The following is a 23783-nucleotide window of genomic DNA, read 5'->3' on the forward strand; positions in this document are numbered from 1 at the left end:
TATTTATAGAAATGAATACCGTTTCTGAGTATGAATTATAGCGTGTATACTTTAATGTATGATTGTTTTACAAATTATTTTACTGTCAGAATTTTGAAGGAAAATAATGTTTTCAAAAATTTATTATAAGAGGTAAGGACACATATGAATGTGCAAGTTAAATTATAGATTTGTATTTAAACATATTTTATTGAAACATATAATCAATAGGATTGGACGCACACTGTAAAAACTGTGTTTAGAAAATAAACACTTCCATTACGTGTTTAGACCTAAACATGTTTAATATTATGTTTAAAAACTAAACACGTACGTCTCAACATGTGTTATATCTAAGCGCGTTTAGATATAATACGTGTTTAGATATAAGTGTTTAGAAATTGAACACTTTTCTTTTAAATACAGAGTTATCTTCCCGGAAATGACGCGTATATATTTGAACGTTAATTAGAGCGGTTATCGAAACAAAGAAAATCCCAATGTAAGCTAAAGAAGATGTATCAAAGGATGTGAATGATAACCAACGTGATAACCATGAAGAGATTGTGAAGGACATTTGAAAGGCATCTTATTACTACGATAAAAGGTCTGTTTACTATTATAATTTTTATTTTACATGAATTGACCACAATGAGCAACGTAAATATAAACATGCAGTTACACATGAATGTAGATCAAGATTTCCTTCGGTTATTTTGCATTCACGAAAGCTAGAAAGGAGTATCTATATTGAATTTCATTAAAAACATCTATATCAGTATTAGTACTATATAATAGTTAAATGAGTTTCACTAAAAGTTGCACAATAATGTCTATCAAACAAATGTAAAATTTCAGTGAGGAGCATACTTTTACTATAATAATTTAAATTTCTTTCTTACAGGATATGGCCCAGATCGAACTTAAAAGCAAAACAAGTTTGGCTTTCCAGAAAGCCATAAATGTCATCTCTTTGGCTTCATGAATGTCACAGAATAAACAGTGGAATGTTACATTATTTTTTCAGCTATTACATGCAGTAGTATCGCTTTTGAAAAAAAGGGGGGGGGGGGAGAAAAAAATCGACGACTTATCTGAACAATCTTTGACAAGGGGAAAAAGGGGCTGTCCAAACTCCACATTTTCATTTCTTGAAAGGGAGGATTAAAACTTTTCCAACAAACATATTTTATATTATAGTACATTCCCATGGGATGATTTGACGTACCATACTGCAACAAAAGATGGAAGATGGGGCAAGGACGCGCCTTTGAATGAATATTTTTAATGTTTGGGAAAAACATGGAAGGGGGACGACCCTCCTGTTGCTACATGCCTATATTATTTTACTTGTTGTAAATATGCTTTATTCATTTTCAGGCGCGTAGCTGCCTATACGCAAATACGCAAGTGCGTACACATCATTTTCAGAAAAAAAGAAAAGAAATAAAGAGAGAATTATTCGGAGAAAAAAAATCTCAGTACCATCCAACACATATTCGTGTTTCAAATTATTCTGTGTCATACTGTGTCGATTTAAATTTTAAATTATCATGGCTGTATGATAAAATTGAAATCTTTTATTTAATAACTGACAAATCCAAATAAATCATTCATTATTTTGTCATTGTTCTATCATACATTGACATTTTTTAAAAAGATCTTTGAAAAATTAAATTTCAGCCACATTATTGAATGCTATGATCTACTAGTATGATTTACAATACGATATTTTTTTGTTCATAATTAAAATTTTGTATACGTGTTTTTAAACGTTAAGAATGATTATATGATACCAATTAATATATCGGTTAAATTTTTAGCCTCAATTATATGTACAATAAGTTTCCATGGAATATTAATTTTCGTTAAAACAATAAATATTACTATGTCTTTTATTTCCTAAACAAAAAATAAATGGCATGATTTTTATATTTCAAGAAAATGAATTAATTATTTGGTAAAACTTCGGAGCTTCTGGGCCCTCACCAGCAGGCACGTAGTATCAGGGGAGCCTCCCCCAACTTATTCCCAATACCTAACATTTTACTATTGAAAATGTACATTGACAGGGTGGACCCCCACTGTTTTTTGTACCATTGTTAAATCATGGTAATTTGGTAATGTATTAATAAAAGTTTGGTTTGTGAAAGATGGACCCCCCCCCCCCCCTTAACAAACACACATACACAAGAAATAGGATTTCGAATTTTGACAATCTTACTTTTTCGTCCTTGCAATTCAAAATTTTAAAGTTGTATTTTTTTCCTGGCTGGCAAAAACATAATTACGTGCCTGGCCAGAGCCCTTAAACACTGGGGGGGGGGGGCTCAAGACCCCCCGCACCCAACCCCTGCCGTTCTCTGCGTACACATCATTTCTATTCTGGCTACGCGCCTGATTTTGAATATTTTTTGTACAATGTCTGTAAAAAAAAATCTAACCACTGAGAAATATTCGTAAAAATTAGATATAAAACAATTGTTCCGTATGAAGATGGATAAAACCTTAGCGTTTCTTTTGACTTTAGTTTGTAGTCGCCTACTACAACAGCAAAGCAGTTTTAAAGCGCTAACTTAAATTAATCCGAACCTCAATTATAATTTCCAAAGATTTTCCTTATTTTAAACGTATCCTCTGAAGTGACTTGGCTATCGAGCCACTGGGAATATCAAGGAAAACATTGAGACACTCCTGCATCATATCCTTCTGCTGCCAAAATGCAGATTCATGTGTTAACGCTATATTATGTTTATATAATATAAGTACATGTACACGTATACGCTTGTGGGAAAATAGCATGCATAGAAAGGTTATAAAATTGAAAAGTTACCATTTAAAATTAAGCATTGGCACACTGAAAAGAACCTCAATCTACCAACATCGATTTTATACGCTGTTTCACGAGACACACATTTTATAATTTTGGCTTTATTTCAAGAATACGAGGAGTGATTTTTTTTTTTTTTTTAACTTTTTTCCATTAACAAAAAAATGCAAATTAGAATTGCATAAAGAATTAAATTGATAAGTTGCTTTATTTATTAATCTTTAAAAAACCTGAGCCAGGTCAAGAAAATTGTGTTTTTCCTAAAACTTTTCCGCAGGAGTAATTTTAAAGAAAAAAAGAATAGTGAAGACATCCGAGAAAATACACATAATGATTCTTTACTATTTTTATTCCAATGCCTGCAGCACTGAGCTACTTAAATCAGAGACATTAATTTATGTTTCTGCTTAAATTGTGCTTTTAGGTAAAATTTCTTTTCTTCGAAATTTATTTTTTTTAATAAGTTCTGTTTTATTTTTCATATACGGCAGTAAGTACATATAAAAGTTAAGTTTTTGCCATTGTATATATGCATTTAACGTGAATGTTTTCACTGTTTTCATTCGTCAGTAAATCTTGGATCCACGCCTTGGCTGATACATTCAATATGCCATGTTTTGTGTATTTTGATCCCCGCGCGCTGACCATCGTTTCTGCTTCTGCCAAGTATTGCCCACAATCAACAAGCTGATTATTATGGCAAATTTGGTGCGCATGATATGACCAAAAATTAAAACTTTAAAAGGTTAATATTAATAATATTTCTTACTTATGGTTAGCAGATGATCACCTGAGACCTAAAGGTGTCAGGTGTATTCGCCGAGACTATCATTCCACTCTTTGATGGTCCAAGGGAAATAGGAAAACTTTTTACGCAATAACCTAGATACAATGTTTATGTGTATTTTGAAGACCACCACCCCAGCAGTCTAACCTCTATTATCCTAATGAACCCTGTGTAGTTTTACTTTAAGATGGACCATTTTGTAATAATAAGGCAGAACGCTCAATTTTGTTTACATCTCTATAATTAGAAATCGTGCCATCGTCAGGTCATTTGCCAGACCACCAGCTTATCGATGCAATGGCAGCTTACACTAGGACTTCACTTCCGGAAAACGAACTTAATGTGTCATCTCCCGAGGGAGATGACAAACACATGTATCAGAGTAACTGGTGTCATCTCCAAGTTCACGTGCATTTGTTGTTACAATTCAGCATTTCTCACATTCTAGAGGAAACTGGAATTTGAAGAGTCTACTGTTCGGTAGTTTTGAACCATTCTTGTACATTGGAAATGTATTACTTCCTAACTCCTGACAGTCATGGATGGATATTAATCATACACTGTATGTGTTGCTAGTGAAGGACTTGCTAAAGGTTAATAAACTTGATGAACCCTTTGTTACTGATGTGAGGAGAAACTACTTGCTGAGCTGATGAATATTGAAATTAACTATAATAAATGATTATGTTTAAGCATACATGTATATTTAATTTAAAATTCTTTATAATAAATCTATGTTTAAATGTTCAGTGATGTTATTGATAGTTGTTCCTTTCTTGTGACATGGGTACCTTTGAAGTTAAAAATTTTGTTATCTATATGTACATACCAGTGCATTAATAATGCTGTATTTCTAGAAAACTTATCAAATACATTCAGTTTTTAGTAATTGTTCATCATGTAAACAATTGTTCTGGAACCAAAGTTGTAGAACTAAACATGTTAAGCAACTTAACATCTGAAGTTAAAATGTGTGTAGAAATGAGACGTGTTTAGAGCTAAACGCGTAAAAAAAGTGAAACAAATTATGTGTTTAGCTTAAAGTGTTTAGGGAGTAAACATGTTTAGCTACTAAACACATGAAGTCTACGTGTTTAGAAATGAGACATGTTTAGAGCTAAACGTGTAAAAAAAGTGAAACAAATTATGCGTTTAGTTTTGTGTTTAGGATCTAAACACTGTTTTTACAGTGCATGTTTTACCACCTTAGAATTGTCCTTTCCAACACAAACAAAATGACATATACATATACACGTGATGTACAACAAACAAACGTACAATACAAAAAAGTGCAGGAAAAATAAGAAAAGGGGGGTGCAAAGAAAGAAAGGAAAGGGGTTGTAATAGATACAGAATGGTTACGCTGGTTATTCATAAAAATCTTTTTGATTTTTTAATATATTTGTGTACGGCTTTAACAATGTTCATATTATTTTGTTGTCCCAAGTTATTATAGGTGTAATCACAATTTTGTGAATTACAATGTACATGCATGACAGAACACCAGAAAAGTTATTCAAATGTTGACAAAATATTAACATCATGATAAAGTATTGTGCTCACAATTTCCCATGTTGAACTTGATGTCAGATTCTATATATTGAAAAAAATACTGTCTGTCTGAAGACAAAGTTCCTTTTATTGTCTTGGAATGAAAAAAACTTTAAATCAAAATAATTTGTATCGATTTATCTTTAGAGAAATGCATTCGGAAATTATTTACAAGAAATTGTTGTTTTCAATGATAGACATGCCTAATGTGTTTACACATGCACCACTAATAATTGTAGACATATGAATGGCGAGAGAGGATCGGAATTATCACGTATGTTTGGGCCAGCTTTTCCTCTTAAGAAGTTTAATTGTCTGTTCCATTTTAATTGATATTTTAAATCTTTATAAAAGCATGTGATGTGACTTTTTCTATCTTCGTTCCAAACATCATCTTGTTAAATGGCGTTCTGTTTATGACAATTAAAACTAATAGGGAACCGCATGGAATAAATAATTGCATGCCAAAAAAATATAATAATAGTAATTTAATAAAGAAAGTGAACACATCAATAGTTTGCATCAGTCTCTATCCAGAGTTATCGTTCCCGCTACGCTCCACTTATACGTTGTAGCGAAGCGTAATACTCCCTCTGGTGAGAGATTGAGTTTGCATCAGTAATATGAATAATTTGATTGTTTCTTCTGCTAACTTGTTAAAACGCATTTAACAAAATTAAAGTGGCTAGCTGTTAACACATTATAATTAGTTTCGCACCTTGGAAAAATTGATCAGTCGTGGCGTCAGGCAATAACTTTTCTTTGAGATATGGCGACATAAATTACAGTAATCCTATCAGATGTATTAATTAGCAGGAATCACAACTCTGTATAAGTTTGTATACATGTAATAGATGGGAAAACAGAGATTAAAGTAGGATGCCTGGTTCATTTCCCGGGGAATTAAGTTATGTGCCTGGATCATTTCCCGGGGAATTAAGTAAGGTGCCTGGTACATTTCCCAAGGATTATGTTTAGGATCCAGCGGGATAAAGTTGGGTTTCTGTTCCGGTGAACAATTTTTTTTACTCTGCATTTTTGTCTCAATTGCAACAAACTGTCTGAGATTTCCTCCACTTTCCCATTCTCAAAAACAAAACAAAAATACAAGATGTGTCTGTGAAACACTGATGCCCCCGTATAGCAGCTTATGGCGAAGGTTAAAGTTTGTCAAATGCAAGTCAAACTCCAGGTGAAGAGAACAAAAATGTTGACACCCAAAGAAAGGACTTGTCTTGCGGAATATACTTGTGAAATATGAAAGCTCTAGCACCAAGGCAACCGTTAAAAAGTTATGGCGAAGGTTTAAGTTGTTTTTTTTTTTTTTTTTTTTTTTTTTTTTTGAAAAAAAATAAGTACAACAGCAAGATCAAGGTCAAATGGTGCCCAAGGGAAGGTCTTGTCACAAGTGATACACATGATCGTGAAATGTGAAAGCCCTAGAACCAAACGTTCAAATGTTATGGCCAAGGTTAAAACTTTTTAAAAGGTCAAACTCCAAGGTCAAGTCAATGCCAAAACTGTTGGTATCCGAAGTAAGGTCTTGTCACAAGGAATACACATGTGAAGTATGAAAGCCCTAATACGAACTGTTTAAAAGTAATGGCCAAGGTTAAAGTTTTAAAAAGTAAGTCAAACTCCAGGGTCAAAGGGTCAACGTTGCTGGTATCTAAATGAAGGTCTTGTCTCAAGGAATGCATATGTGAAGCATGAAAGCCCTAGCACCAACTGTTTACAAGTTATGGCGAAGGTTAAAGATTTTCAAAAGTAAGTCAAACTCCAAGGTCAAAGTGTCAAAGTTGTTGATATTGAAAGGAAAGTATTGTCTCAAGGAATGCATATGAGAAGAATGAAAGACCTAGCACCAACCGTTCAAAAGTTATGACCAAGGTTAATGTTTTCCAAAAGTAGGTCAAACTCCAAGATCAAAGGGTCAAAGTTTTTGATATCCAAAGGAAGGTCTTGTCACAAGAATTACACATGTGAAGTATGAATACCCTAGCACTAACTGTTCAAAAGTTATGGCCAAGGTTAAAGTTTCTCAAAATTAAAGTAGGTCAAATTCCATGGTCAAGGTCAAAAGATCAAAGTTGTTGGTATCTAAAGGAAGGTGTCTTGTCTCAAGGAATGCATGTGTAAAGTGTGAAAGACCTAACACCAACTGTACAAAAGTTATGGCCAAGGTTAAAGTTCTTTCAACAGTTGGTCAAACTCAAAGGTCAAGGTCAAAATGTCAAAGTTGTTGGTATCCAAAGAAAGGTCTTGTCAAAAGGAATACACATGTGAAGATTGAAAGCCCAAGCACCAACTGTTTAAAAGTTATGGCTTGGGTTAAAGTCTCTCAAAATTTTGCAAAAGTGGGTCAAACTCCAAGATCAAGGTCAAAAGGTCAAATATGATGGTACCCAAAGAAAGGTCTTGTCACAAGGAATGCATATGTGAAGTATGAAAACCATAGCTCTAACCAATCAAACGTTATGGGCAAGGTTAAAACAGACAGACAGACGGACAGGGCAAAAACTATATGCCCCCGAATCTTCGATTACGGGCGCATAAAAAATAATGACTAATTGTCTAGGCCATTTCCTTTGTTTTGCAAATCTTTATCTTCCTATCTGAAATATCCCTGGTTTTTTAGGTTAGATTTGATAAATATTTAGTTATACTACGCAAGTTGCAAAAATACACATATAAACATGGCCGTAGTAACCGGGGACACGGAGGGGGGGGCTGCCCCCTCCCCCCCCCCCCCCCACCAATACTTTTGCCGATATATAGATTACTATGGTAAACATACATAGTACATGTATATGCTTGTGTGTCCCTCCTTTAAAAAAAGTATGATGACCTTTTTTTATGCCCCCGTATCGAAGATTCGGGGGTATATAGTTTTTGTCTTGTCCGTCTGTCCGTCTGTCTGTCTGTTTGTCAGTCTGTTTGTCTGTTTGTCCGCAAAACCTTTAACCTTGCCCATAACTTTGATTGGTTGGAGCTATGACTTTCATTTTTCACATGTGTATTCCTTGTGACAAGACCTTTCTTTGGGTACATGTACCACCATAATTGACTTTTGACCTTGACCTTGGAGTTTGATCCAGTTTTGCAAAATTTTTCCCAACTTTAATCTTGGCCTCTGTGCGTCTTTTTGAATAATTAGAGCTAGGGCTTTCATACTTCACATGTGTAATCCTTGTGACAAGACCTTTCTTTGGATACCAGCCACTTTGACTTTTTGACCTTGACTTGGGAGTTTGACCTACTTTTGAAAAAAATTAACCTTGGCCATAACTTTTGAATGGTTGGTGCTAGGGCTTTCGTACTTAATATCTGTAATCCTTGTGACAAGACCTTTCTTGGATAGCATTAACTTTGACCCTATGACCTTGGCCTTGGAGTTTGACCTACTTTTGGAAAACTTTAACCTTGGCCTTAACTTTTGAACAGTTTGTGCTAGCGCTTTCCTACTTCACATATGTAATCCTTGTGACAAGACCTTTCTTTGGATACCAGCCACTTTGACTTTTTGACCTTGACTTTGGAGTTTGACCTTCTTTTGGAAAACTTTAACCTTGGCCATAACTTTTGAATGGTTGGCGCTAGGGCTTTCGTACTTCACATATGTAATCTTTGTGACAAAACTTTTCCTTGGATACCAACAACTTTGACCCTTTGCTCTTGACCTTGGAGTTTGACCTACTTTTGGAAAACTTTAACCTTGGTCATAACTTTTGAATGGTTGGCGCTAGGGATTTCGTACTTCACATATGTAATCTTTGTGACAAAACTTTTCCTTGGATACCAACAACTTTGACCCTTTGCTCTTGACCTTGGAGTTTGACCTACTTTTGGAAAACTTTAACCTTGGTCATAACTTTTGAACGATTGGTGCTTCGACTTTCATATTTCACCTGTGTATTTCTTGGGAGAAGGCCTTTTTGGGCACCATTAATTATGACCATTTGACCTTGACCTTGATGTTTGACATACTTTTGAAAAAAACTTTAACCTTTCCCATATCTATTCAATGGTTGCTGGTAGGGATTTCATAATTCACAGGTTTATTCCTCGAGACAAGACCTTACTTTGGGTACCAACATATTTGATTTCAATTTGAGAAAGTTTAACCTTTTCCATAAGATGCCATATGGGGGCATCAGGGTTTCATAAACACATCTTGTGTTTTTGTTTTTGTTTTTGTTTTTGTTTTTTTTTTTTTTTTTTGTTTTTTTTGTTTTGTTTTGTTTTGTTTTTTTTTTTTTTTTTTTTTTTTTGCTTGTCAGGAAATATTTGGTAGTGCCCCCTCAACTGCCAACTGTAAATTTATGGTCTGTGCCCCCCCCCTCCCCCAAGTGAATTAGCTTCCTACAGGTCTGATAAATATTTAGAACAGAAGATTAAAGCGATTTTTATCAAGAACAGTTAACGTAAAGAAATACTTTAAGATCCGCTTTCTGTTCTATGGAATTCCATGTACGACAGTCAACTGCTAACTGCCACTGCCAAGTGCTCACTGCCACTGCTTATATTTTTTTTTACACTGGGAAAATTATATCGTATAAAGGTGTTAAAAATTAAAGTTTATTTATTTCATTTATAACATAAGTTAGCAGGGCATCAACCTCCAGGGAAAATGTTTAAAAATGTAATGGGTATTTATGTACAAAAATCGCCCATGCTTACTAACATGTAAATGTTGAACATACACTGTACATGCTAAATTAATTAATTTATTTTGATCCTATTAAATGTAAAGAATGCGACTAAAGTAATACATGGCATAATTTTTCGATTATTTCCCTTCGTACACTTCGAAATCTTTGAAGTCTTAAAGGTACAGTTCTTTTTCACCTACTAATTACTTATAAGTTAAATTTTAGAATACTCGAATACTTGTATCCAGGAAAACCCAATGGCCAAAACTACATTTCAAAGGAAAATGTCTCGTAATTTATGGAACTCTCTTCAAAAAAATCTAAAATGATGCAAACAATTTAGTTTTTGAAAACGTCGTTGACAACGTAATGAAATGTATGGAAATGATGTAGCACAACCTGTTGCAGTAGGTTTGCGTCATTAAGATTTTTTAAGGGGGAGGGGGGGGGGTATGCAAGTCTACATTTATTATGCTATATACTAATTTGTAATGTTTGTGTTAATTGTTCAAAAGTTCTCAAAGTTCAGTTATGGGTATTCATATGTTACTTTGTTGACCTAGGAACCAACTTTATAATAAAAGCTTAATATATTATCCCAAATTATCCAGTGCCAGAACGGATAAGAAAAATTCTTCCTAAGTAAATTTTATTACATCTACATAATATACCATTTTAAAAGGGGCCCGTGTTTTCTAAAGGAGTTTAAAGTCCTCTCTCTCTCTCTCTCTCTCTCTCTCTCTCTCTCTCTCTCTCTCTCTCTCTCGTTACTATTACATAGAACTTTTTAGAACTCTGAAAATCCCAGGGGGTTAGAGGTGTAGACCCCCCCCCCCCATTTTAGATCCGTGCATGATACATATTTATTTTGATTGAGCTATAAATTATTGCATTCTTACTAATTTTGAAGAGTCATGTTACTTTGTAAAAGTGTCAGTATCAATTTTCAACACCCCACCTCACCCCGACCCCCCCCCCCTTCCACTGAACTTTTGTAGAATTTTTTATTATGTGTTTATTTATAAATTATAACAACATGAACAAGTTCATTTTCTTTCTTAAGCCTGAGACAAAGTTGACTTTTTATAAATTCATATCAAATTTCTAGTCATAATACAGTTTACGAAAAATTATTACAGTACCTCAACAATATTAAACAGAAAATTTTATGTCAATTTCAATCGGGATCTGGATTCCTAATAGTTTTGATTTACTTCATTGCTCCACGAGATCGTCCTCACGTACACAACGGTCACAGGTGAAAATGTAGAACAGTTTTAATGGTCTTATAAGTGAACTACCATACAGGTATGTTTAATTAATATATATGGTACAATTACCATTTGAAAGCGTTCTGTTTCAGTGAAATAAGTGAAAAATCTCGAAGCTTCCATCATGATGCTTGGAGTTTACTCTCCAGATAAACACCCGAATCTGCTAGGTAACTGACCCTCTGGCAAATTGGCAATTATTTTTTACATTAAAAAATCAATGAATTTGATGTTTAAGCTTAAGTTTTAATATGAAAATTAGAGCATCATGAGGATCTCCGAAGTTTTTTTGAATTACATTGAAAGCCTTTATCTACATGTATTTATGGAACGACTTGACCGGTCCCCAGAAAAACGCGCTAAAATATAGTGTCGCCGTAGGCGACTTCAATATATATGAGATCGCGTGAGCGATCGAAAAAAAATTAAAAAAAAAATATGAGATTTTAAGCCTTTTTGACCCCAAAGTCAAATTCTACGGTTAAAAGTTTTGTTTAAAACTTCGTTTTTAAACGAAGTTTTTAACCTCTTTTTCTGAAAAAAGTAATAAATGTTGTTTATTCAATGAAAAAGATACAAAAAAAATAATTGTGAACGAAGCACGTGCGGCGCATGCTTAGTGCCCTTTCTTTCGTACTTATAGCCATTTTTTTTTCATGTAAACAAACCAACGATATGTTGTTGAAGCTTAATTAAGATCTTGCAAAAAATACAGATGCAACTGAATTTCTTAATTAATCTAAAAGAACAAGACACTAACCCTAATCTCTCGGATGGTATGCGAGGACTAACGTTAACCCAAATCTCCCAGGCGGATGCTAGACCATGCTAGACTAACCCATGTGCGAGGACTAACCCTAATCTCTCGGATATATGCAAACTAACCCTAATCAGTCGAAAACTTATGCAAGGACTAACCCTAATCTTCCAGGTGGGTGCAAGACTAACCCTAACCAGTCGAAAAGTGTGCAAAACTAACCCTAATCAGTTGAGTGACGTAAATCTTACGTCATAGTGCACTGAGCGCGCGGATCTTGCGGATCTGGGGACCGGTAAAGTAAAGTCTACCCCTGTTTATAACTGACAGCTATCACAATAATTTGGGTGCGTATATAAGTATTCTAGTGTGTTAAAGTATATGGAATAGCACAGCTCAACAATATAATCAAGATTGAATGGTCATTGAAACTCTAAACAAGCCTGAAATGGAGACTTATGAAAGATACACGTTACAATGTACATGTATACATGTAAGTGGGTCTATTTGATTGTTTATTCAGGAAATGGCACATAGAACATAAGTTGACACATGAAATCTAGAGAAATTACAAAATACAAGCAAATAACATAGGTTCTTAAAACAATAACAAATTATAAAAAATATGTAAATTATGAAGGGAAAAAAATACTGTTATGTCTAAATGAACATAAATATAGGCACTGTATACAGCCATTTTCCCAAGGATGACCCTTATGAATATGCTACATGTATTTCTTTCAACTATGATGGCAGCATTGTTGATGCTTGCTATATGTATATATTATTTTTACTGTGTAATTAAACAAATCTGATTGTATCACAGGCAAAATTATATTTGACTTGAGTTACTAAAAATAACTTAGGAAAATCCAAAGATGTGTTTATAATGGTGAAAAGTATTTAAAAAAAAAAAAAAAAAAAAAAAAAAAAAAAAAAAAAAAAACCTTGCAAATTCTTACATGATGAACTTGTTTGTCTCTTGCTTTTCCAAAAAAATAAAATAAAATAACAAATGTAGCCCTTTGATTCAGTCAATCCATATAGGTATATCGACTCTGTGCTCAGTCGATAAGCTTTTCTGTGAAGTTGATATATCTATTTATCATATACTTGGTAGTAAATACACCGATTCTGCACTGTACGATACGGGTGACGTCACAATACCCCATATCAAGGTCCGGTCCGAAAATCCATATCACGTATCGGCCCAGCGGGCAAAAATACATATCGAACCGGAAGTAACATTTTTTTAAAGTTTAAAGTTAATTAACTTGATTTTATTTAAATATACATGCAAAATAATTCTTTACTGACATCTGTAGACTTAATTTGTTTTCAAAGACCAAAAATTTGCTTTATTAGATTTTATAGAAAGAGGTCATAAACATGCACATTCTTCAATGATTTTATGTGAACTCGCATATTAAGTATTTTAAATATATGATAAATAGAATACTACATACTGAAATCCATATCATATATGTCATATCAGCCCTCGGGCCCCATATCAGCCCTCGGGCTGATATGGGGTCACTCGGGCTGATATGACATATGATATGGATTTTAGTATGTAATATTCTCTATGGATCGACCTCATAAAAGGGCTATATTTGTATAATATATCAAGTTATGACTTCTTTAGTCATGTTAGTCATACAGACTTTAGTTTTGAAATTAATCATATGGTCAGGACACAATTACATTTTTAAATATTTTAGCCGTAATTGAATTCTCTGAATTACCGGTATTAAAGTTTTATTAATTTATTAATCATGTAAGTGGCAGATAAAATGCAAGGCAAAATTTATGAAAAGGAATTATTTTGATTTATAAGGAATTATTTAAGTCATTTGTAAAAATCAAGATATTTTACATCAAATTGGCAGAATATTTAATACATGTTACAGAAATAAAATTAAAAGTTACAAGTACTTTAAATTTCATAACAATTACAATTTATTAACATCAGGGTTGTCCCTAAGACCCGGGGCAAGGGAATTTCCCCTCCTTTATAAATTACATTATCCCCCGGCTACTCTGGTAATTTCCCCCCTCAACCACTTGTTAGGGGAGGAAACCCTAGACCCCCTTCTACTTTTTTAATGCCCCCTCCTATTTCAATTCTTAGGGACAACCCTGAACATACAAGTATCTCTCTAATTTTACAATTTTGCAACTCTTATGTATACCGGTAATATATTAATTATATATTAACATTTAGCATTGGGAAAACAACACTCACTGTCAGTTTTCCATTTACTAGTGTATCTTTCAGTAGACAGCTGTCCTCTACTTGTTTATTTGTCATGTTTGTAGTAAAAAATTAAAGAAAGCATATTCAATTTTTTGATCCCTCATATGACTCATTACAGTACATTCGTGCAGTGTTGCACTGGGTGCTTGGTATTAATGTTATCTCGTTAATATTTATATTATAAGGAATGTTTACTAGGTGTTGGTGATTACTTTCCAGTTCATCTAATTCAAAAAAATTAGTGAATTAAGTTATGAAGTCCTTTTAGATGTTTAAAGAGTTTTGTAATGGCACTCTACAAGATTTAAATGGAAGGTTTGTGACATAGCTTGTTTTTTGGTAATAAAAAGGGTATTGCAAAATATTTGATTTTGTTGGAGCGAAGCAGACATTGTGTGTTTCATTTGGATTTCTGTGATTATGTTCTGTCACCCAGGCGAGTCGTGACATTTTCTGCTTTTGAGAGTTGCTGGTAAGTTACATACCATGGTTTAATTGGTTTGAACATTGGTTTTTGTGGTGAACAAATTTTCTGGCTATATATATATATATATATATATATATATATATATATATATATATATATATATATATATATATATATATATATATATATATATATATATGGCTAAAATGAAATTTCTTTATATGAAAATTTGTAGGCAGCTACCTCATTATATTGTAGAAGAAAAATTTGTATTTCGTTTAATTTACTATAATGTTAAATGCCATTTTACATTAAGGTAGATTTTTTTAGTGATTGTGGTGACAGCTATTTTAGTTTCTAGATTTTTTCTTATGATCAAGTGGATTTCTTGATGGATGGAGATCACACAAGGTACTCATAATATGTTATCTGTAGGACTTATAGATCGAACCATGTTTTATATTTGATAGATACCCATAAAAATTTTCTTATACGTTCACTCTTTAAATCCATGCAGTTTTCTAAAGTTAATTTTCATTTTCAATTCTGTTTTATACATACAGAGAATTTTTTTTTTTTTTTTTTTTTTTTTTTTTTTTTTTTTTTTTGAAGATGATGATGTTCATAAAAGCATTTTGTCATTTTTTTTAACGAATGTGTTTCATGAAAGTGTATATATATTTATACATTAATGGTAGGAGAACTTGCATGCGGACTTTAATGTGCATTAGGTTTCTCGAAGTAGATTGATTCAGGAAGGAGAGCAATTTCTGGATCATGGATCGGTCACTGAAGGTGTATGAATACATTAAACCCTTAAAAACATTCCAGTCATCTTGATAGACCTGCTATTGTTTACAAGCACGTGAATCAATTTGATTTTAAACCACAGGTGAAAAGTGGCTGAGGGATATTATTTGATTCATTACAGTATATACATGCAGTGTTGCACTGGGTACTTGGTATTAATATTATCTCATATATATTTATATGATAATGAATGTTTACTAGGTGTTGGTGATTACTTTCCAGTTCATCTAATTCAAAAAATTAGTGAATTAGGTTATGAAGTCCTTTAAGATGTATAAAGAGTTTTGTAATGACACTCTACAAGATTTAAATGGAAGGTTCGTGACATAGCTTGTTTTTGGTAATAAAAAGGGTATTGCAAAATATTTGATTTTGTTGGAGCGAAGCAGTGTGTTTCATTTGGATTTCTGTGATTTTGTTCTGTCACCCAGGCGAGTCGTGACATTTTCTGCTTTTGAGAGTAGCTGGTAAGTTACATACCATGGTTTAATTGGTTTGATGACTGATTTTTGTGGTGATCAAATTTTCTGCCTATATATATATATATATATATATATATATATATATATATATATATATATATATATATATATATATATATATGGCTAAAAATGATTTTTTTTATATGAAAATTTGTAGGCAGCTACCTCATTCTATTCTTAAAGAAAAATTTGTATTTCGTTTAATTTACTTAGTTTCACAGTATATGGTTTAATCAACTAAGAAAACTACAAAAACTGGTGTTCAGTGAAAACGGTGAAATCAGAATTATCATTACGAGAATTAAGTTTTTATTTGAAAATAAATTTCTTTTCAACTGTGATTTTAATCCTGAGAGTTAATCTTATAAACTTGAAAGGAATTACTTAGTGTTATATAGATAAAATATTTTAGGTGATCTTTAGCTCAGATAGTACATAAACCTGTACCTTGTTGACTGTCATTTTACATTAAGGTAGATTTTTTAGTGATTGTGGTGACAACTATTTTAGTTTCTAGATTTTTTCTTATGATCAAGTGGATTTCTTGATGGATGGAGATCATGCAAGGTACTCATAATATGTTATCTGTAGGACTTACAGATCGAACCATGTTTTATATTTGATAGATACCCATAAAAACTTTCTTATACGTTCACTCTTTAAATCCATGCAGTTTTTTAAAGTTAATTTTCATTTTCAATTCTGTTTTATACATACAGAGAATTTTTTTTTTTTTTTTTTTTTTTTTTTTTTGGAAGATGATGATGTTTATAAAAGCATTTTGTCATTCTTTTTAATGGAAGTGTTTCATGAAAGTGTATATATATATACATTAATGGTAGGAGAACTTGCATGCGGATTTTAATATCCATTAGGTTTCTCAAAGTAGATTGATTCAGGTAGGAGTGAAATTTCTGGATCATGGATCGGTCACTGAAGGTGTATGAATACATTAAACCCTTACAAACATTCCAGTCATCTTGATAGACCTGCTATTGTTTACAAGCACGTGAATCAATTTGATTTTAAACCACAGGTGAAAAGTGGCTGAGGGATATTATTTGATTCAGGGTATTATTTGTTGTTAAAAACTCGGCATTTTGTGTGGCATCCAGTTGGTTGGTAGATGACGGGATGAGTGGTTTAATTAAATTGATAGGACATCATCTTGACATATTTCACAGTATGGAAGGTTATCATGATAAAATGAAAACTGCTTACAGGTATTTATACATGTACATCAAGCAAATATGGCTAAGGGACTAAAAATGCATGGCACTTTTCTCTTAAAATTTTGTATGAAGGAATTGAATGTTGAAAAGTAAATTTATGAAATTCATGCTTGCAAGTTAAAAGAGAATTTTTTTTTAAATTTTCTTCATTTTTAGCTCTACTGGTCTAAGATCAGAATTATGGGCTTATACATTGGTAAGAACACTAAGTTTACATCTTTGTTTGTTGAATCTATATTTTCCAGCAATGCCACTTCCCCTAAAATTTTGCTACAATTTCAAAAAAAAAAAGATACAGGAAATCCGTATGTGTTCAAAAGATGCAGTACATGTTTTTGTACATATTTTCCAGACTTTGATGAAAAGTTACTAAAAATAGAAAATATAGAAATGTGAAATTCTTTCAAAACACTAGTCATCCTACCGTTTTAATCCTCCGATGCAATATGTCAATAAAATTTGGTTCTAGTGTTGAAACATTTGACTGAAGTTACCATCAATTATCCGCTTAAATGATTTTTTTCTGTAATTGTGTCATTTGCAATCTGCCATATATAGCTATGTAATATTCAAATGAAAATGTTCAATTTGACAGAAGTAAGATTTTAAATGACATAAAAGAAAACAGACAGTAATTAAAATAAAAACCCCACCTTTTCCCCCAGTCCCAAAAAAGGAGGAAAAATCTACATATTGTGGCCTTGTTTTTGACTGGTCATGATTTTCAAAATGCACACTATGATTTGCAAATGGATGACCAGGTGATTTAAGTGGACAAAACATGGAATGCTTATCAAGCTAAGCATGTGGTATGAATCCAAAAGTAGACATTATTTTGATATCTTTCCCCCCTTTAATCCTGTATGAAAATAGACAATTCTTGACAGGAGAGAGTTTTTTAAATTAGCCATTTAAAATCAGATTTTAAAATCTTTTTATTTAAAGAAAATCATGCTTTAAGTTGTTATTTTAAGCACAAAAGACTCTTTTAATTGAATGTCTAATATGATACATTCTGTATATATGGGTATTTTATTATCTATAATGCATATGATCATATCTGTGTTTTTATATGTTGTTGGGAGAAGGAGGGGGCATGGTTGTCCCTAAGACCCGGGGGCCGGGAAATTTCCCCACCTATAATGACGTTATCCCCCTGTTACTCTAGTATTCTTCTTAACCTCAAGTTAGGAGAGGAATCCCAGACCCCCTTCTACTTTTTGAATTTCCCCTGCTACTTCAATTCTTAGGGACAACCCTGGGGGGGGGGGGAGGGACTCAAATCCCTTAAGAACAACATATGCAAGAGTAGCAGACATTGACGCACAGTTCCCAGGGTTCCACAGTACAGGGATTGAAATACCCAGTTTAATGCCCTGTTCACACGGAGAGTTTAATTTGAATTAAACATGAGTTACTGCAAATTAAATTGCGTTCACACGGGGAATTTAATGCGAATAAGTTTAATTCGAATTAATTTACTGCGCATTAAATTACTTTGCATTAGCTCCATGTGAACACTAAGTGAAGCTAATTCAATTTAAATTTTGACTCATGCGCAATGGCAAAATTAAAGTCACATGCCACATGTCAGTGGTCAGATATAGGTACTTCTGCTATTTTTAGTGAAAAACAAAGGAAAATTATGTTAATCAATGAATGTGTACAGACACTTTGACATTATGTCAAATGGATCTGCTCTGCATACGGTGACATGATTTGAAAATGACATCATAATAGCCTTGCTGAATAGCCTTACTGTAGAAATAAAATTTTAATTTGCATTAGTTTACTTCACATTAGCTGTCGTGTGAATGCAATTTAATTCACATTAGTTTAATTCGTATTATTTTACTGTGCATTAAATAAATTTACTGCGTATTTCACTTTCAAAGTGAACAGGGCATAAAAGAAATATTTTCATGAAATGCATGCAGTACTGGAAACTACAAGTGTCATCAATCATGTTGACAAAAAAAAAACTGAAATTCCATAAAGAAACTCATTCAGACCTAAATGTAAACATTAATTGCTACCACATTATACTGAACAACAATTTGGAAGGCGTTAATATTGATTCTGGGTTTAACTGAATGTCATTAACTCTTCATTGAAGTACATTTATGGATTTATACCTGTATTGATTCATCAATTGATTCAGTCAGAATGTTTAATGAACTTTGCTGAATAACGCATTCAGTAGGACTCATGTAACTTTACTACAAGGTTTTTGTTGTCGGACAATTTTTTCTTCTTCATATTTGTAAGATTTGGGGGGGGGGGGGATTATATTTTGAAAGTGAAAAAAGCAGGTACATCAGGGGTGTGCAATTACAAAAAGTAGTTACTAGCCCGTCGGGCTCGTGGCAGCAGCAAAGTTACTAGCCCAAGGTCGCCAGTCACTAGCCCATTAACTACCAAAAACAATACATGTGTAAGTATAACAAAAAGGTAAAAAAAAAATAAAGTTGAAATAAATAAAACAAATAATGGTTTGCGCTTTCTTATTGTCAGTTACTTCTCCCTATTTTCATCGACTATAATTATCACTGAAACGACTGGCGATAGCAACACACAATACATATAGGTTAAAACGAATTAAAGATTATAATTTTACAACAAAATTAATTTGTACATCAATTCAGTCGACGTAAATATAAGTAAACTTTTGTTTTAGATTTACTAGCCCAACGGGCTAACGCAGTATAGACTTATCATAGCCCGACCTCTAAAATTGATAGCCCCGGGCATCGGGCGATGGTGATTGCACAACCCTGTACATGTATAGACTTTTTTAAAACATGGAGTAAAACTCCTTTTTAGCTCACCTGAGCTGAAAGCTCAAGTGAGCTTTTCTGATCACCCGTTGTCCGTCGTCCGTTCGTCTGTCCGTCCGTCTGTAAACTTTTCACATTTTCAACTTCTTCTCAAGAATCAATAGGCCAATTTTAACCAAACTTGGTACAAAGTATCCTTGGGTGAAGGGGAGTGTAAGTTGTTAAAATAAAGGGCCAAGTCCCCTTACAAGAGGAGATAATCAAGAAAAGACAAAAATAGGATGTGGTCATTAAAAAATCTTCTTCTCAAGAACCACTGGGCCAGAAAAGCTGAAACTTATATGGAAGCATCCTGGGGTAGTGAAGAATCTAAATTGTTTAAATCATGACCCTCGGGGGTAGGGCGGGGCCACAATAGGGAATCCAAGTTTTACATTGAAATATATAAGAACAATCTTTAAAAATCTTCTTCTCAAGAAACACTGGGCCAGAAAAGCTGAAATTTATATGGAAGCATCCTGGGGTAGTGAAGAATCTAAATTGTTCAAATCATGACCCCTTGCGGTAAGGCGGGGCCACAATAGGGAATTCAAAGTTTTACATTGAAATATATAGAAAAAATCTTTTAAAATCTTCTCAAGAACCACTGGGCCAGAAAAGCTGAAACTTAAGTGGAAGCATCCATTGTTCAAATCATGACCCCCGGGGGAAAGGCGGGACACAATAGGGAATCCAAGTTTTACATTGAAATATATAAGAAAAATTTTTCAAAATCTTCTTTTCAAGAACCACTGGACCAATAAAGCTGAAACTTATTTTGAAGCATCCGGGGGTAGTGTAGATTCTAAATTGTTCAAATCATGACCCCCGGGGGTAGGGCGGGGCCACAATAGGTATATTAAAAGGGGGAAAATCCGGCAAAGAACAGCATGGCCAAAGCTACTCAGGTGAGCGATGTGGCCCATGGGCCTCTTGTTTAATCAGCCCCATTATGAACATGTATTTATTGCACGTCTATACATACACTTTATTTTGAGAATACAAGCTAATTTTGTGGTTATATATGTTTATACATGTATGTATATATTAAGATGAAAAACCACATGTATAAATGAAGCTCACCACAGTTATACACTCAGTGCATAAAGATGAGTATTTATATTGAATTTCATTAAAATTTGATTAAATTAATATAAATTAAAATTTCAATCTTCTTATGTTAATTGATTTCATTTAAATATGCTAAAAATTTCATTACAGGCGGACAGATATGTCGATGGCACAAATCAAATTTTTTTTTTTTCCATGCAGATCTACACCTGAACTTTGACCAACGATGTTTACTGTATAATACAAGTATCAACATCTCATTTTGCATGTGGCTCCTATAAATCACATGCACTTTGAATTGTTGATTCATGTTGCTATTGTTTTTTATAAAAATTGTTTATCCAACTCTGTCTTAATTCTTATACGGAAGAGTAAAAGAAATAAATGGCTATCAATCATATCTGAAAGATAAAAAGTCCTTTGATGCATGCAAATGAGTTTTTGTTTTTGAAAGCTTCTTGATATTAAGTAACTGAAGAATGATATTCAAAGTACAGAGGGTCTTTTTTTCTGACATAAGTACATAGACACACTGTCTGTTTGATTGAACTTTGAGAAAGATGCCTAACAGTAAACACTTCTTGTTTTTAACTCATCATTTAAGTGATAAATATGATGTAGATAAATAGGTGATAAGTGTACTTTAAAACCTAATGTTTTCTACTTTATCAGATCATCTATGTTGTAAATTTCGTCAACATTTCCTCCATTCGTACCAGATAGTTAATTGTTTCCTTTTTTCCTGTCTTTTTTTCAGTTGTTTGCACACACACTGAGTTGCGGTAAATAGCTTGGCATCATGGGAACCTTCGGGGGTCATGCTCTTCCTGGGTCTTTCTTCATTATCATGTCCCTTTGGTGGGTCATCTGTATTTTCAATCGGTACTTCAAGTCGCTGAAACGAAACACCCGATTCAAATCATCCGTAATTTTTCCATTCCTTTGCTGTCCAGGAAGACTTAAAGAATGGCCCTTGGAAGCCATGCTAAAACTTCTCATGGTGTCTGTCGGATTTTCACTGGAAATTTACACCGCCACAAGTAATGGAAAATTCTTTGTCCTTGGAAATGGACAGCATGCCACTATGTTTTTCTTTTTTGGTATCACTGCCGTAATAGACTTACTATTGTTTTACGAAGTGCCATTGCCTAAGGATGTAGACTATGTTTCAAATATCATTGCCATAGGAATTGAAGGACTTTTGTTCAAATTTCATCTCCATGGGCGATCACACTTAGATGTACTGCTGCATACGCTACTTATTTACACCATTGCTTTAAATACAGTAGGAATAATCTTAGAAATGAAGTATCGTAACAGTGTTTTGTGTGCTCTTTCCCGGTGCTATGGGTTTTTACTCCAAGGAACATGGTTCTGGCAAGTTGGATTCATCCTCTACAACCCAAATCCTAACCATATTCCCTGGAAACCGGATGACCATGATGATTTAATGATTGCAACTATGTTCTATGCCTGGCATGTTGCTGCAGATTTCCTTCTAATTCTGTGCATTGGTGGGGTGATAGCCTTTATTCATCGTCGATGTGGAGCATACGGTGAAAAAGATGAATTTGCCATGGAAAGACTGATCCATACAAGTTCCAATGGCCAAACCTTGATCTCAATGCATGAGGATAGTGACAGTGATATTGAAATCCATAAACCTGTATCCAAATAATCTAGGTCTGTTATCCAGGTAATCCAGGCCATTGTATGCAAATGATCGATGCTCTACTCCTTTCAGCCGTAAAATTTTGGACAGGTGTAGAAGTTAGAACACATCAATTAAGTAATGTCTATGGTATTTAACCTACAGTGTATTTTCATATCCATATACATGTATGTATTCATTGGTATTATGCCTATTATGCTATAATAACTTTAGTTTCATTTCATGTTTTCATTGACTTTGCTCCAAGTTTCATAAATCAGCATTGTTGCTTGCATGGTGTATTGATTTATTATGCCTTAATTGTGCAACATTTTATCTCTAGAAATCCTCATTTTCCAGAATTTTCTGTTTTGGAATGATGTATTAAGGACCTATTTTCTGATAAACAAAGTCCAGCTCTGTAATGTCATAAAACATGTCAAAGTTGACAAATAAATTGCAATATTTTGCCCCCTTAAGACACAAGCTCTATAAAAATAATATTTCTTTTCAGTTTAGGTAACAAAGATTTTTTCACAAAACCAAAAGATATTTTTATGCATTTAATCCATGCTTTTGAAAACTAACTACCCAAAGTCTACATGAATATCTTTTATATATACGCATATCACATGTACCTTTGCTTATATGTATATTTTTAGTGTAATTAATCAATTAAAGTTTCAATTTTAGTTTCATCCTATTTAATTACCTTTACTCTACTACAAACATAAATCTTTTTTTTCTTTAACTTTTTCACCTTTAAACATTTATAAAGCTGAATTTCAAACTGCATGGGTTTCAATTTCCCATTTAAGAAAAAGATTTAGGAGAAATTGAAGACAATTATATTCATTGACAGAAAGGCAAGTTAAGTAGCATTTATACCAAATTCATTACCTCAAAGGGCTTTTTACTACTGAAATAATGTTTTCTCTTCAGATCAATTGAACCAGAAATGATTTTAGAGAAAACATTGAAATGTTTATGAAATATTTTGGCCTGAAAGCATTTTTTCTATTATTTGGAGCTTATTGATTTTCCCAGTCTGTTATCAACAAGCACTGTCAGGCAGAGGCTGTTACATCATGTTGTTTTTAGCCTGAATTGTCAATTTAATTTCAAACAGATTCAATTTGTAGTTGCTGAAAAGCAAGCATTTCATAACGGTAAACAATTTATCTGTGGTAGAAGGCCACAATCTCCCAAC

General features: G+C 33.2%; 1 protein-coding gene across 1 annotated transcript; it reads left to right on the plus strand.

Moving 5' to 3' along the window:
- The first annotated feature begins 21694 nt into the window (after nt 1–21694).
- On the plus strand, nt 21695–22765 carry LOC133178866 (transmembrane protein 45B-like). Its single transcript, XM_061313538.1, has one exon. It carries the CDS (start codon nt 21722–21724, stop codon nt 22598–22600), a length of 879 nt encoding a protein of 292 aa, XP_061169522.1. The 5' UTR covers nt 21695–21721; the 3' UTR covers nt 22601–22765.
- The last annotated feature ends 1018 nt before the right edge of the window (nt 22766–23783 follow it).

Source organism: Saccostrea echinata, unplaced genomic scaffold, assembly GCF_033153115.1.
Source record: "Saccostrea echinata isolate AGI-Se365-2 ecotype Australia unplaced genomic scaffold, CSIRO_AGI_Sech_v1 ptg000003l, whole genome shotgun sequence".
In the NCBI taxonomy this organism is placed as follows: domain Eukaryota; kingdom Metazoa; phylum Mollusca; class Bivalvia; order Ostreida; family Ostreidae; genus Saccostrea; species Saccostrea echinata.